This window comes from Puma concolor, chromosome B2 (genome assembly GCF_028749965.1).
Source record: "Puma concolor isolate L17-30 chromosome B2, mPumCon1.1.hap2, whole genome shotgun sequence".
NCBI lineage: Eukaryota > Metazoa > Chordata > Mammalia > Carnivora > Felidae > Puma > Puma concolor.
In genome coordinates, this window is record NC_141671.1 from 136,825,273 (window position 1) to 136,842,997 (window position 17,725).

The 17,725-nt window shown below is 36.4% G+C and overlaps 1 protein-coding gene across 1 annotated transcript in view; it reads right to left on the reverse strand.

Annotated features, from left to right (window-relative positions):
* Positions 1-17,725, reverse strand: part of PPIL4 (peptidylprolyl isomerase like 4) — a 34,888-nt gene that overhangs the window by 6,205 nt on the left and 10,958 nt on the right. Inside the window, exons 8-12 of the mRNA XM_025925498.2 lie at positions 13,581-13,705; positions 11,332-11,398; positions 9,574-9,685; positions 5,204-5,300; positions 567-714 (exon numbers count right to left, since the gene is read on the reverse strand). Coding sequence (XP_025781283.1) covers positions 567-714; positions 5,204-5,300; positions 9,574-9,685; positions 11,332-11,398; positions 13,581-13,705 — 549 coding nt within the window. The remainder of the gene's footprint in view (positions 1-566; positions 715-5,203; positions 5,301-9,573; positions 9,686-11,331; positions 11,399-13,580; positions 13,706-17,725) is intronic.

Sequence of the window (17,725 nt, forward strand, 5' to 3'; positions counted from 1 at the left end):
TACTTTGCCAACCATACACATCTCTCCTCTGCATTTTTGCTTGACCTTCTTACTTACCATCTTGAATTTTCTCCCTTCTCACCTTTGCCTACTAAAATCTCTGCATCAACCAGGGCCTGGCTGAGAAGTCCTCACGTGGTTAATTATGAGTGCTGTTTTTATTTCAGATACACAATATAGAAACGCATAAATGTTCCACAGGCCTGAAAACCTCAACAGCTACCGGTACTATACGTAACACTTGGTAATAAATGAAAATGATAAATGAGCACTTTTTCAGCATAACCACACTGATGGGAATTAGTGTCCACATGCATGGAAATCACACTTGTTTTGCAATATGGAACTAAATGATATACTAAGCTACTTTGAAAACAATCTTTTATCATTTGTGATATATATTCTTGACAATTAAAGTTCATTAACCCCAATGAAACCACTGGGGTTAGAACATATGCACCCTGTCCAGATCTAAATGTTAGTCCCTAACTTATGTCGCTAAGATGTAATGTACAGAGGGATAAAATGGTTACCCCCCTGCAGCTAAGGCCGGACACTCGAAGTACCTGATTAGTATTTTTGATCGGCATATAGTCCTCATCTTCTTTTTCTTCAGAGCAGTGACGAGTTTTCTTCTTGTGTTTCTTACTTGTGTGGGAGTGACTTGATTTCGGATCCTCTCCTTGCTCATCTAGTACAAGATCGTATTTCGCACTGCAGCAGCTAGTTAAGGACAGATGTGGGAACGGACACTGATAACACATCAAAACATAAGAATCTGACAAACAAAGGAGGCCATGAGGCTAAAGGTAACTTTTTAAAGCAAAAAGCATCTCACAAGCATAGAGTTTATTTCTAATACAAAACTAACTCCTATTTTCTTTCATTACATAGTCAGGGAAAATGGAAAGAACCCTGACCCTAAACAAGCTATTAACACTCGGCAAGTAGGTGGGCAAAAAACATGTATCCACAAATGAAAATATAAGAAGCAAAAAATAAGGAAACCTATTTGTTAATAATGAAAAAACTTAAACTTAGAAAAGGAGGCACATGTTTCACTGGAAAAAAAAGAAGGTATTACAAACCCCAATGGCAGAGGAGCTACATAAGACAAAAGGAACATTCAGGAGACTCTTCCTTTGAAGTACGAATTAGTTCAACCCTATAGGAGGAAATTCAGCAATGCAGAGCAACAGCTACCATATTTTATTTTATTTTATTATTATTTAATGTCTATTTATTTTAGAGAGAGAGAAAGGGTATGACCAGGGGAGGGGCAGAGAGAGAGGAAGACACAGAATCTGAAGCAGGCTCCAGGCTCTGAGCGCTCAGCACAGAGCCCGATGCGGGGCTCAAACCCACAAACTGTGAGATCATTGTGAGATCACAAACCGTTAAGCTCCACAAACTGGAGCTTAACCGGATGCTTCACCGACTGAACCACGCTGGCACCCACAACTACCATATTTAAATTACAGTAAGAATTTATAAAAAATTAAAATAAGTTAAATGAACCAAGACATATATAATGATTATTTTTAATAACAAACTGACAGCAACATAAAGCATAGTAATGAAGATAGTCTTCAATATATTGTAGAACTTCAACATGATGGATTATTGCAAAGAAAGATACTAGCAATGATAAATGAATGCAATGAAAAAACCTGGAAAGGTGTTTATGAAAAATTAAAAGTGAAAAGAGACTGAAATACTGTCTATACCATATGGTAATCGTTAACTTTACAAAGCATAAAAGATGAAGACTTGAAAGGAACGAGAAAAAGCATCATTTTTCTAGGTGGTAAACTTTGAGTGAATCTTTTTTTTAGTTGAAGTGTGGTTGACATACAATATTGTATTAGTTTCGGGTGTACAACATGGTGATTCAATATTTATATACATGAATGAATCTTGTTTTAAGTTCACATAAACGTGTTATAAAAATTATGATAATGTATTTTAATACAGAGATAAGTATTTTTTTCTAATGTACTATTACATCTTAGAATAAGAGAAAATGTAAAACTATTACAACCTCTATTGAAAATAACCTCAAATTCTAATAGAATTTGAAGGAGGCTAACAAGTGTCAGAATAGTGGTTTAAAAAAAAAAAACTCTTCTGAAGAAGGCCCACATGCAGAGCAATTTTAGTGGCAGGTGGGACTAGAGTAAATCGCAGACACACTTCCCTCAGGACTCGAGTTCCAGGTCTGGCCTCACGCTGCCGCGGCTCTGCGCTTTCCTCACGGACGTCTCACTTCTACAGAAGATGCAACAGGAAAACGCTGCACCCTCTGGGTTTCACAAGATGGCTGCGATGGCTAATCAGCCTGCGCCATCCACTACGTTACTCCATCATCTCTAACTTCCTTGCTCCTTTATAGTAGGTCAGTTTCCAGAGTAGCTTCTGGAGCCCCTCTTTCTTCAGGTACAAATTTGGTAGCCCGTGCCCAGCATTTCACCTCACTGTGTTGCTTTACACATGCCGCTCCCTCTGTCCAAAACGCTTTAAGCAGCGGTTTTCAAACTGCTGACTGTAACCTGTCAATGGGGAGCAAAATCCACTTAGTGGGTCACGGCCAGCACTTTGTAATAATGTAGAACAGAAAAGAGTATACGGAGCCTCGGAAAAATACCATTGCATTTGTTTCAATTATGTGTGCGCGTGAATGGCTATCCTTGGACTGTGGTGGGTCCAGATATAAACTGTATTTCTGAAATGATGGATCAAGTTAGAGAAAACAGCATCCCACCTCAGCCCTCCTCTCCTCATATTCAAGTTGCAGCTTTTGTCATTTCTCTTAGTGTTACCCGAGGGTGTTCCCTGACTCCTTGCCTCTACAAGTCCCATATCCCCATATCCCACAAACGCACTTCTTAGCGACACTACAGACATATTTATATTTGATCCACGGTAATTATTTAAGGTCTGTTCATCCCCCCTCTCCAACAATAAAACGTAAGGTTATCTATAAGGGCAGGGGCTATGTTTTACTGCTTAGTATACATCAGATGCCAAATAAGTATCTGTAGATTATTTATTATACCACCAGATGTGACATTTGTCACATCTCTTTTCCCTTGCTTAGCTACTATCTTCTGCTCACTACTATAGTCAACACTTGTAGATGCCAAATCTTTCCAGTTAAACACAAATTTGAGATCTCCCGTCTTCTTTTCCACAGTTACTTCCCTGAGATCTACCCTAAGTTAAACTTGCCTTTCCTTTTGTTCTATTTTTTAATCTTCTTAGTAGTCTAATTTACAGCAATTTATTTTTTCTCAAGATCCATTAAAGTGTATCTCCACAATGACTTTGTAACTTAAAACTTACTATAAAAAAAACTTACCAGATTATTACATTGTCCTCTAAATCGCCTTTCCTTGCCGTAGTAACAAAGTAACATACAATATAGAATGAGGACAATATATCTCTTACATGTTATACTTTTTGTTTTTTATCTCTTACATATTATAAACACATGTTCTACCAATCTAATATTTTACCTGAGATTATAAATGCCTTGCTGAAATGAAATCTATCAACTACCAACAACATAAAGACCACCGTATTTGGTCAGACTCAAGAATTTCCTTTTTCTTGTTCAATATTCTGTTTGAGAATGATTAACAATGGTTTACATCAGGACGTGTCTGTCTTCTCCGTCAATTTCAAAAGACTGAAGGCAAGCATTTTTCAATACTAGTCAAATGTGGTTGTTTAAATTAATTAAAATTCAACAAACTTTACAGTTCCTCAGTCCATTTCACATGCTCAAAAAACCACATGTGGTTACTAGCCATACTGGATGGTGGAGATATTTTCCAGCACTGTAGAAAATTCTACTGGAGAGCACTGGGCTACAGATTTCTTCTCAAACATACCTGGTTTCCTTTCTTAACTTTCAGTAATCTATCATCTTAAATTTAAAACATTTTAATACTACATATTCTTTCTTTGCAGCCTGACCTACTTACCTCTGTGAGGGAAAGACACCTCCCTGTACTTTATACTCTATGCCTATACTTCCTTTTATTTGTCCTACCCACTTCCCTTCTTCCAGCTGCAGTTACTAGTAAGTCTAAATTTAATTTCAAAGATTTGTTAAATAAATCTCAAGTGTATTCCATCCACACCTTTTATGATTTTAATATTTCAATCATATCTCCTCTAATGTTCACCTTTTTAGACTGGAACTTAGCTTACTGTTTGCTGTGTATGCATGTTGAAAGCCTCTCCTCATGTTGATTATGTCAGTGTATTTCAGCTTTATCCAGCTGTCACACCTTACAATGTTTCATGTATTGTAGACAGTCAACACATTTTTTTACATGAGTATATAACAAGTCAACCTGATATTCATCTTTCTTTGATGAATACTTGGAAAGGAAATGTCTAAGGCAGTGTGGGAAAAGAGAATCCCTAAACTACTAACAGAAATTAGGAAACAAAGAAACCATTTACCAGAAAGCATCACAAAAGAAATAACTTTTGCAATGTGTAGAGTGACAGATTTATAATGAGAATATCAATGAAAAAATTGAAATGACATAATGTAAGCAGTAGGTCTCTGATTTTTTTCTCAACCTAAAACCTCAAAAAACTTAAATTAAATGGTCAAGTCAATGAATTTCTTTTTAATCCTATAAAAAATCAACTCTTGCTTACAGTATGAGCCAAATAAATATTTGTTGCTAGACTGACAATGTACTAAGCAGAAAGAAGCAACCTAATCATATAAAATAACAAAAGGATTTTGTCAATCTACACATTTACCATCTCCAAAGAAGTTAAACATTACAAGGAAGGTTAACACCAAGAATTTAGCTAAACTATATGAAGAAAATTTCTGACTATGGGGAACTGAAAACATTACAATTATATACAGAAAATACAAATCTTACCTGAAGATTTCAGAATAAGTGTTAACCTTAACCTAAGAGTAAGGAGGGAAAAGAATTAGGCTAAAGATCTCTTTGAACTGTAAACTCCATAAAATAGAGAAAATACCAAAAAGAGAAAAGTATATGTAAGACGGTGAAAAAATATTAACAATAAACTAAATGATGTCTTCACAAACCATCTGGATTCAGGAACCTTGTCTTCTACAGACTTTATGACTTATAACATATCACACAGTACTCTACACAGAGTGGATGGTCTAAATCCACCAACTGGTTCTTGTGAAGGATACTCCTGCTTGGGCTTTACTTTATCTTTCAAAACTAAATTAGATGGTTTATCCTGTTCCTTTTCATACTCCTTGAAATCACTCTTGGTGTATTTCCCACCTATTTATTAAAAAAAAAAAAAAAAGAAAAAAAGAATTTAGTAAGAAAACTCACCTAATTTATCAAAGAACAAAAATTATTTTATAAGAGGTATAACATGAGCTATTTTATAAGTAGCATATATACTGAGGAACAGAAAACGACTGAAGATTAGTAATTCATTCTCCATTACTGTTTTTAAATGAAATCTGATACCTATTTTGCTAGGTAGCCCTATGCTGCCACCTAACAATTTATGAGAGTATTACAACATCAAACTTTCAATCCTAAATTACACAATGAATACTTTCACTGGGAAATAATGCAGTGTTTAAGGAGAACCATTGAGTCCATAAGAAAATTAGGTCCAAAGGAAATTGATGGCTTGAGACTGGAGTCTGAGATCTGAGAGACTTATCTTGGAAGACGTAAGGCTTTAAAGATCTCTGATCTGTCAAAAGAGACAGACTAAAATCTCAACAGAGCACCAAGCAGATAGGGCACAGTAGGACCCACACAGAAATTCACTAAAGGGTGTGAGAGGGGAGGGTTGGCAAGAACACCAAAGACAAACTGTGTCTGCTTTCAAGTTCTTGCTTAAGAGCACCTTTATTCCTCCCAAGTGCCAAAAATGAAATCAACAATCCCTCCAGAAAAATAGGACCTACCGTTCTATCTTGACTGGCCTTCAGTGGCAGGGCAGGGAAAGAGCATCATCCTCTGCAGCCCCTTGACTCCCAAGCCTACTCTCCTACCAGATGGAGATTCAGTCCTAGACCTGCTGACCAACCTGCCTTTCCTATCCCCTCAACTACCATGACTAAGTGCTTCTAGTGGGAGGGCTTCGTACACAAGGGCCAAGACTGAACGTACAAGTAAAGCAAACTGCAGGTACACAGAGAGGTGTTTTGATTGGGAATCCTACATACAACCTATCATCAGGTTCTTTAAACAAAGGAGAAAATAGGAATAAAAGAAGTAGGTAAGCATCAAAAACAAAATGAATCTACCTGGTAATTCCAGAGACTCTTGAAACAAAAATGGCCAGTAAACAACATTTCACAATATTTCACGTGTAGACAACTGCACACATTACAACACTGATAACTATAACGAACAGGTACCATTTCATCACTGACAAAAGATTCTGTGCTTGTCAGGAGTTTCACTATGGATGAGGCAGTTACGGTATAACGGAAAGAGCAATGGATTAAAGTGAAAAGTTCTGTGGTCAAATCCTGACTCTAGTGGAAGGTCCTAGGTCAGCCACTTCTTTGAAACTCATTTATATTCCTTTCATTTGTAACCCGAAAATAATACCTACATTTCACAGAGCTATAAGACAAAGTACTTAGCACTGTGAACGGTATAGAGTATATATTCAACTTATTAAATACGAATCCATAATACATAAAACTATCTCAAAATTAACTACAGTTAACAAATAAACATGTTTATGATGGCATGTGAAGCTAAAGCATCTGTCTCCCTTTTCACTCACATGTGGATCTTGAGAAACTTAACAGAAGACCATGGGGGAAGGGAAGGGGAAAAAAAGTTACAAACAGTTACAAAAAATAAACCACAAAAAAAAAAATAAAAAATAAAAAAAATAATAAAGCATCTGTCTCCTATATGACATTTTATTTTATTTTTTAAAGAGTTTATTTTAGGGGTGCCTGGGTGGCTCAGTCAATTAAGCATCCGACTTCGGCTCTGGTCATGATCTCATAGGTTTTAAGTTCAAGCTCTGCATCAGGCTCTGTGCCGACAGCTCAGAGCCTGGAGCCTGCTTCAGATTCTGTATCTCCCTCTCTCTCTCTCTGCACCTCCCTGCTTGCACTCTCTCTCTTTCTCTCTCAAAAATAAGAAAATATTACAAAAGAAAAAGATTTTATTTTAAATAATCTGTACACCCAATGTGGGGCTTGAACTCATGACCCCAAAATCAAGAGTTGCATGTTCTACCAATGAGCCAGCCAGGAGCCCTCCTCTATAACATTTTATTTTATTTTTTTCATTTCATTTCATTTTATTTTATTTTATTTTAAGTTTTTAAGGTTTATTTATTTATTTTGAGAAATAGAACAAGCAAGCAGGGGAGGAGCAGAGAGAGAGAAACCCAAGCAGGCTCTACACTGTCAGCACAGAGCTTGATGCCAGGGTTGAACTCACAAACCGGGAGATCATGACCCGAGCTGAAACCAAGAGCGGGACATTTAACTGACTGAGCCACCCAGGCGCCCCTTAGAGAGGACTTTAAAGTGAACTTACTTTTTTCTAAAATGTTACATAGGAAGGGCATCTGGGTGGCTCAGCTGGTTAAGCATCTGACTTTTGGTTTCAGCTCAGGTCATGATCTCACGCCTTCGTAGGCTCAAGCTCCACATCAGGCTCTGTGCTGGCAGTACAGAGCCTTCTTCAGATTCTCTCTCTCTCCCTCTCTCACTGCCCTTCCCCCACTTGCACTGTCTCTGTCTCTCAAAATAAATAAATAAAGTTAAAAAAAAAAAAGTCCTCTGTAAATAAACTACATTGAAACCACTCAGGAAGGCAGTATCATTTTTTCAGTGGGTGGATATGTTAGGAAAAGAATCGAGAGGAAAAAAAAACAAAACCTAAATTAAATCCTATTTATATCATCAGTTTATGTGACTCTCAATAAATCACTTCACAAGATTGTGCTTCAAGTTCTTTCTCTGTGGTGAGGAACTGTAATTACACTGGCTTCACACATACCCCAAATGCTAAAATTAAATTAGCTCTTTGGGGAAAAAGCCCCACAGAAGAGCTACTTCTAGACCAGAACTAGAGTGCATTAGGCCAACAGCTCCTCTATAGTTCTTGAATACAGTTATTTGATTCTTTTGTTTACAAAGCTGCAATTACTACATGTGAAAAACACACCACCTTAGTGCGTTTAGTTTTCGCGAGTCACTGAAAATAGAAGAGCAGTGTGCAAATCTGGTCATGCAATCCAGCACGACAGTTTCATGGGAGAAACCAACACTATAAGGAACCCTGACCCGTCACCGTCTCCCACCACGGAGAACACAGCTTCCAGCGGGCCTTCCTCACCTATTTTGGACATTGATCATTTCTTTTTCTGAACTCCCACAAGGTACCATGACCTACCAAACAAACGAGCACATCACTCTCAAGTAGTGTTCTTTCTTATTTGGAAAAAAAAAAAAAAAGAATTCATAAAAATCATGGGAAAGAAAGAAAAGTTTTATAGAAAAAGAAAGTAATCCTGGAATTCCTAGTAAAATTTAGCATGATGTGGTGAATAACTGTCAAAGTAAAATCTTCTAAAAATACTGCATCAAAAATCAAAAACTTACATTATTTTAGCATACAGACATTCAATCTTAAGTTTGACATGCTACTACCAGAAATTCAGTTGACATATATATATGCGTATGTGGACAATGTCATATGCACAGGGACAGTAAAACAGAAGAACAAAAGATTAGAAACTTCACTGTCCATTAATAGAACTAGTCCAATAAATTATGATATATACATTCAATAGAAAACTGCAGCTGCTGAGAATGTCGCTTTTATACACTAACATGAATTGCTCTCTTAGATGTATTATTAAATGAAAAATGCAAGATATGAAGGCAGTATGTATAGCCTGCATCCATTTGCCTTATCCTTTTCTAAAGTTGAAAATAATACATATAAAATATATATACTTCCTTTTTTAAAGGAGAAACCTATAAATATACATAAAATATATATGGGGAAAAAACACGTTGAGAGAAAATTCTCAACATAAAATAAACACATATGCATGTATATTCAAAGAATGTATGCGGAAAATAAAGAAACAGGCGAGAGTAGTTACCTCTCGGAAGGGAAATGGGGTAGATGAGGTGCAGAAGTGGGAGAGTTTTTTACACCACCTTTCATGGACCTTTCCAACTTTGTACCATATGACAACGAAAACAAAAAAAAAAAAAAACTGTTTTGCATCTAAAAGAACCAAGCCACCACAACCATCATTTTGCAAATATCTGCAATGGTTTAAATGGGTTAAAAGTAATTTATAATACAAAGCCAGTAAATATGTTCATCATCAGCTTAAAATACACACACACACATACATACACTCCCCTTTATCTTAGATTCTCGATAGCAGCTACATGAAACCATAAATGGCAGAAGTTACATCAATGAACATTTCTCCTAATGAGCAGCACTAAGTCAAAGGAGATATACACGTAAGCACACTCACACGCACAAGCATGCACGCGGAACAGAAACAAAGGAAGATGAACCAACATACCTTTTCCTTTCCATTTAACCTTTGCAACAGACTGGCTAAAATCCACATGTATTCTTCTGTCATCTATAAGTACATTGTCCATTTTGAAGAATGCTTTCTCACAATCTTCTTCCTGAGAGTAATTATAAAAACTCAAGCATAAAGCTTTATGGAAAAGATTTCTGCAGCTTCAACAAATACCAAAAATACAAAAGTCTGTTTTTACCCAAACTAACATTTGCAAGCTTATTACACGCGAAATGCCGTTAAATGTTTTGTGCCTGTGACCCCAGGTAACTCTGGTAACAAGTGTATGAGGAACTACTACCTGCTATCATCTCCATTTTCTCAAAGAGAAAACATCAGTCTAGGAAGGCATAGAAGTTGCCAAAGGTCAGCTGGCAAAGGTGAGAGCCAGGACGTGAGCTGAGGCAGTCTGACTGTAGTGGACATACATATACTTACAAATTGTGTTCCCCAAGTCCATAACCCCTTTTACTCAAAACCCAAAAATATCCCGAAAGTTCAAAGTTGTTTTTATAAATTTGGTGTTAAAATCCATTTGACAACAAAACAGTCCCCTAACAGGAGACTATGGACTTAATTTATTCCACTTGGTATGAATATGCATTCATTTCTGTCCAGAAATTGTGATTGATTATGGAGTGCTGACCCAGAGGAGTATGACACAGTCCACAGGTGTGTGTACACACACACATACACAATTACCTAAGTTCTGGAAAAGCCTGAAATCAGAAACAAAGCTATTCCCAATGGTGTGGATAATGGACTGTGGGCCTGAGATACCAAAGTCCTTGTTACGTAAGGATTCTCCCCGTCAGCAACTTTGAAACCCCGTATTTCCATTTCGGACATCTGAACACTAGGAATGATGCATTTCAACCCAGCACTGATCAATTATCTCCTATATTCCTGGAAATGTATCCTTTGGTCTGCTCACAACTTACTACAGGCAATTCAGAGAAGCAGACAAAAAAATAAAACCTAGTTACAATCATATTTATTTACCATGTATGTCAAGAATTAAATGGATCATAAACTCCATGAGGATACAAAGCTTTAGCCATCTCTGTATCTGTATCATTTAGAACATCATCTGTACATGGTAGGCAATCACTGGGGGCATACTTTTAATCAAGTCACATGACCACTATGTGTCTCCGCTTACTTATTTGGAAAAGGAGGACAGTACCTATTCTCACAGAGTTGTAAGGATTAAATGCGTATCAGGTAGTGTAACACCTGGCTTAAAGAAAGCTATTTGAGTAACATAAGCTCTCATCATTATTATTATAGATCTAGAAGGTACCATCTAATCCAATATTCAGGTTTTATTTATAAGGAGGGTAATATCTAGAAATGAGAGTTCCAGATAAACTGTCAAATATAATAGTGACAGAGCTCAGATTAACACCTAGAACTTTATACTCAGTCTAGTTCTCTATTATTCAATTACAGATCTATGTAAACAATGCTGAAAAATCATTTCTACAACATGAAAGACATTACCTAAAACGTTAAAGTTTTAAAGATACACTCAGACTATACCTGAATCTAAACTAAAGGTACATATATTAACACCAACAGATGTTGTATTTATTTAAATAGAGGGTATAATAAAATTATTTTTCTCGGGTGCCTAAAGGGCAAATTAATTTTCTAATCTCAGAGACTGGAAAAATTTTATAATTTTTCATACTTTAACACTATATAAGAGCAAAATAAATATAAACTTAATATATCTATATAATGACCTACCTTTTCAAATTCAATAAAAGCATAACAAAGGGATTCTCCTGTCTTCCAATCCCGGATAACTTCACAACTGAAAGAAAGTTTGGAAAAAGTGACTTTAAAAAAAAAGCATTTACTCTTACTCTTCAAAAGTGAAGAACAAAATACGCCATTTATTAAAAGTCAAAGTTAAACTCATGGAACTATATTTCTCCCAGTTTCTTCAATAACAATTCAAAAAAAGTAGTTCACCAGTGTAGTAACTAAATTATCTAAATTCTACTCTAAATGACCAATCTTGGCCTAAATTCCTAATGCACTGAAGAAAGAATAACAGTATTTACTTTACCATGCCAAAAGCAAACTAATGCTAAAAAAACTCTTTAAGTCTTTATTCACTTCTAGTCCAAATGTAAATGAATTACGGAGTATACAATGATACTGCAGAATGTATACTGTAGTATACAATGTTACTGTATGTAAATTCATACACATGTACATGTTTAATAAGTTTATACTTTGTAGAGTTTTATTTTTTTATTTTCTTGAGAAAGAGAGGGAGCGCGCGTGTGTGCAAGGGAGGGCAAAGGGAGACAGAGAATCCCAGGTGGGCTCCATGCTCAGCACGGAGACCAGCGGGCTTGATCTCATGACTATGAGATCATGACCTGAGCTGAAATCAAGATTCAGACACTTAACTGACTGAGCCACCCAGGTGTGCCCTTGAATTTTAATACAAACCAAGCTCAAATTAAACTTCATAACTATAACTATTAAATAGAACTAATCCATCTTAACAATCAAGTAAAAGGGCCAATAAGAGGAGTTGAAATCACCTGGCTTGCCCATTTACTCACATACCATAAGTCTCATTTTAAAAACATGAAATGAAATGAATAGGGAAATAAAACATTGTGAGACAAAGGAAAAGTAATCACATTATACCATATGGATCAACTGTTATGACATTTACATATATTAAAATGTAAATATGGAATAATGATCTAACCAAAACTATGACACAATCAAAGTAGTAGGAGGTATGAATGAAGATGGAGAAGGCAGGAAGAGAGGTAAATCCTCACATGCCTCAGCAGGAAGTCAGTATATAATATCTAAAACTCAAAAATAAAAAGTAGCAATATAGGAGTATTTTTTGTAAATATGATATACCATAAGTACGTGGAGGAATAAAGTTGAGTAGCCATTTATGGGAAGATTTTTCTTTCAACAGGAAGAATAAAGAATGATTTCATAGGCAAAAAAAAAAAAAAACAAAAAACAAATAAAAAGCCCCAAAACATAACCTAAAAGGAAATTCTAAACATAAAATAATACTTTTTAATCAATTACAGTTGAACCTTGAACAACATGGTGGTTAGGGGTCCCAGCCCCCTCCCCTGCAGTAAAAAATAAGCATATAATTTTTGACTCCCCCAGAACTTAACTACTAATAACACAGTCAATTAATACATATTATGTGTGTTACATGTATTATATACTGTAATCTTATAATAATGTAAGCTACAGAGAAGAAAATGTTAAGAATAATAAGGAAGAGAATATACATTTATAGTACTATACTGTGTTTATCAAAAGAAATCTGTGTCTAAGTGGCCCCATGCAGTTCAAACCTGCAGTTGACCATGCAGGTCAACTGTGTAATTGACCTTCCTCAAGAATATTTCCCTTTCTCACAGAAATACTAGCTTCATAGACTTTTACATTAACAATGCAGGGGAAGAAAGCATTATTAGCAAAAGAAAAAAATTTGGGAAAATTTAGATTCAAATTTATTTTGACATAGGGGTGCCTGGCTGGCTCAGTCAGTAAAGCATGCGACTCCTGCCCTCAGGCTTGTGAGTTCAAGACCCATGGTGGGTGTGGAGACCACTCAAAAAAGAAAAAAGTTAATTTTGACATAGATTGCTGGTAATTCTAGCGAGAACTTATATAAGTATTTTCAATATTAAAGATTACTGAGAATACTACAGAACTACTTAAACTGTTCCATTCACTTCCTGTCTTAGACTGAAAATGTCTGTTGGAAGGGGGAGAATCATTCAATTATATATGTGTGTGTGTATTTGTGTGTGTATATCTCTATATATACACATACACATATAAATACATCTTTTTCTCCCCTGCTATGCAAAAGAGTCATCTGTAAAATTCACCAGTACAAAATCCTAGAGTTCACAGATTCATCCAAAAATGTCATTAGAAAACCACCAATACCTAGTTTTTCTAAAATCACTAATTCTAGAGATTACCTTCTTATTGGCCCAAATCTTGAGAATATTATCTCCAGATCTTCATCTGTGGTCACTGGATTCAATTTACACACAAACAGCACATTTTCTGGAGGTTTAATATCTGCATCAGGTAGGTCTCCCACCTAAATTGTAAGTAAACAAAAATATAAATCAATTCCTTTGTTGTTTCTATTCTAACTACCCTACGTATGCCCAAAAGGCTGATTTCCCTAAACAACTGAATTTACATTTGAAATTACAGGCTCAGGGGCACCTGTGTGGCTCATGAGATTGAGCCCCGCTTTGGGCTCTGTTCTGACAACACAGAGCCTGCTTAGAATTCTCTTTCTCCCTTTCTCTCTGCCCCTTCCCCACCTGTGTGCTCTCTCTCTTTCTCAAAATAAACTTAAAAAAAAAAAAAAAAAAAGAAAGAAAAAGAAAAAGAAAGAAAGGAACTACAGGCTCAGGAAAAGAAATCTAAATAAGATTGCAAAATCTGAAACTATACTGTATTAATAGCTAATACTTGTCTGACTTTGTGTGAATACCATGCTTCGCACTTCACACACACTACTGCCAATTCTTAAAACAACTGTGTGGTTTCCATTTTAAAAATGAGTAAAATAAAATTCAAGAATGTTAAATAATTAACTGAAGGCCACCCAGTAATAAGCAACAGAGTTGGGATTTAAGCCCAGATCTATCTGGCTTCAAAGTCCCAATTTTATCTCCTGTTTTTCTTTTTTCAAGTACTTCATATATTAAAAAAAGAATTGTACAAAGTATATCTAAGGAATGGAGCATGAAAATAAAAAACACCCACGATGCCAACTAGCTTAAGAACTAAAATGTCCCTTGGGGCACTTTGGTGGCTCAGTCGGTTGGTTGGGAGTTTGACTCTTCATTTCGGCTCAGATCATGATCTCGCAGTTCATGGGATTGAGCTCTATGTTGGGCTCTGAACTGGTAGCCTGGAGCCTACCTGGGATTCTCTCTCTCCTTCTCTCTCTCCCTGGCTCTGCCCTTCCCCTGCTTGCATTCTCTCTCTCTCTCTCTCAAAATAAATAAACATTAAAAAAAAAAAAAAAAAAGAACTAAAATGTCCCCTGATCCCATTACTCTGTCTCACCAGAGTAACAAATATCCTGCTTTTTGGTTTTCCTTTTTGGCCATCCTCCTGTATCTTCAGAGTTTTCTCAAATAAATATGCATCCCCAAGCAATATAATTTAGTTTTGCTTGTTTTTAAACCTTTGAAAAATATGATCATACTGACACTAGCTTTCTGCATTAGTAATGCTCCATTCTTTCTGCACTGTTGTTTGATATGGAACAGCAATAATTCAGGGAGAGTGTTTCTTGTTTTTTACTCTCACCCTCACTATCATCTTCTACTTCAACCAAAATGAACTCGACTTCACAACCAACTACTGCACTGAGTACGGTATCCCAGTTCTACTAAAGGACCAATGAGGGTAACTGTGGGAGAACACATGATGGAAATGGTTTCATTGTGGCAACCCTGTATTTGCCATGGGCCTTTAGATGGGCAAACAATACTTCTTTATACATAAATTTGAAAACTCTCACTAATGATTTCTGATAACACTATCATGTGAAGTATCTCCTCTTGGATAAACACACTTAAAAAAAATTTTTTTTTTTTTTTTCAAATCAGAAACAGTAATAAGCAACAGAGCCAGTTAGATCTGCTCAGTGCTTCTGAAGCCTAACAAAAGACAACAATCTGGAGCACCTGGCTGGCTCAGTTGATAGAACATGCTTGATCTCAGGGTTGTGAGTTCAAGCCCCACACTGGGCATAGAGCTTACTTTAAAAAAAATAAATAAATAAAAGATGAAACCTGTTAATAGTGAGAATCAAAACAACACACAACCACATATCAGAATGGCTAAAATCCAAAACACTGACAATACCAAATGCTGACAAGGATGTAGAGCAATAGGAACTCTCCATCATTACTGGTGGGAATGCAAAATGGACAGCTAGTTGGGAGGACAGTTTGGCAGTTTTTTAGAGATAAACATAATCTTACCATAAATTCCAGTAATTGCATCTTTAGGTATTTGCCCAAAGGAGTTAAAAATTTCTGTCCACACAAAAATCTGTACACAAACGTTTACAGCAGATTTGTTCATACTTGCCAAAACTTGGAAGCAATCAAGACACTTTTTTTGAGAGAGAGTACACACATGCACAAGCTGGGAGAGAGAGAATCCTAAGCAGCCTCCATGCCCGGCACAGAGCCCGGCGCTTGATCTCACAGCCTTGAGATCATGACCTGAGCCGAAATCAAGAGTTGTACACTTAACCGACTGAGCCACCCAGCTGCCCCAAGACATTTTTTAATAGGTGAATGTTTAAACAAACTGTGGTGCATTCCATACAATGGAATGTTATTTCGTGATCAAAAGAAATGAGCTATCAAGCCACAAAAATACACGGAGGAATCTTAAGTGCAAATGGCTAAGTGAAAGAAGGCAATCTTAAAAGGATACATACTATGTGATTCCAACTGTATGACATTCTGGAAAACGCAACCATGCAGACAGTAAAAAAAGACCAGTGGCTGCCAGGGGAGGGGGGCAGGGAGAGATGAATATGTGAGCACAGAGGATTTTTAGGGCAGTGCAACTATTATGTATGATACTGTAATGACAGATACATGTTGTTACACATTTCTCAAAACTCACAAGATGTACAACACAGAGTGAAACCTGATGTAAATTATGGACTTTAGTTAATAATAATTTATCAAATATTGACTCACCAAGTGTAACATATCTACCACACTAATGCAAGATGTTAATAATAAGAGAAACTGTTGGGGAGAGGGAGGAGTGTGCACAGAGAATTATCTGTTACTTTCTATTCAATCTTTCTGTAAACCTAAATCAGCCCTAAAAAATAAAATCTACTTAGGGGTACCTGGCTGGCTCAGTCGGTAGAGCATGCGACTCTTGATCTTGGGGTTGTGATCTCACCAAGCACCATGCTCGGTGTAAATATTACTTAAAAAAGTAAAATCTTTGGGGCACCTGGGTGGCTCAGTCGGTTGAGCATCTGACTTCGGCTGAGGTCATGATCTCATGGTTCATGGGTTCAAGTCCCGCGTCAGGCTCTATACTGACAGCTCAGAGTCTGGAGCCTGCTTCGGATTCTGTCTCCCTCTCTCTCTGCCCCTCCCCTGCTCACACTCTGTCTCTCTGTCTGTCTCAAAAATAAATAAACATTTAAAAAAAAGTAAAGTCTTAAAAGAATATATAAACTCCAAATTTATTAAAGTCAAAGCAAAAAAAAGAATCCATGAGTCCTTAGTAAAAATGCACATATAAATAAAAAGATAAAAAAGAAGGGCCATTCCTGACAGTAGAAGGCAGACTGACAAGTGTAGAAGTAGTGGGAATTAGAAAATCACCACTCTACATTCATCAAAGTAAAGGCTGGTTGAGACAAGAATCATGAACAGCTGAGAAATCCACAGAGACAGTTTGATAAGGGACAAGACATTTGAAAGGTCTCAAATGCTACAGATTGTTTACTAGCTGCAAGGGAAAAACCAAGTATACAATGGAGACACCAGGCAGAGGATTACCTTGATCAAGTAATCAAAATGAACACTTTCCAATGAAGGGCAGATGGATATTGCGGACCTGTTACTGCAAGTGTAACATCTGAGAAGGTCACTTATGTAGTATTCTGTCTGTGCACATAATCTGAATCTAATCACAAGGCAACTGTTGAATATTCTATAAAACAGATGGCTTGTATTCCTCAAAAATGTTAACAGCATTAAAAATAGGTTAAGGAATTCTTTCAAAGGTTAGAAGAAACATGATAACTAAATGCAACAGATGATCAGTTAAGAGCTGGATTCTAGACTTTATGCGGAAAGTTATAAAGGATATTGCTGAAATAACTGACAAAATTGAAACATGGGTAAAATTTTTATCAATTTTAAATTTCCGGATTTTGATAACTGTACTGTGAATATGCACAATAATATTGTTGCTCTTAGGAAAATGCACACTGATATAAGAGGTAAAAAGGAATGATGTTTAGGACTCACTTTCGAATGGTCCAGAAAAAATAATATGTGTATATACATGTATAATTGGAGAGAGGAGGACAGGAGAGGGAAAG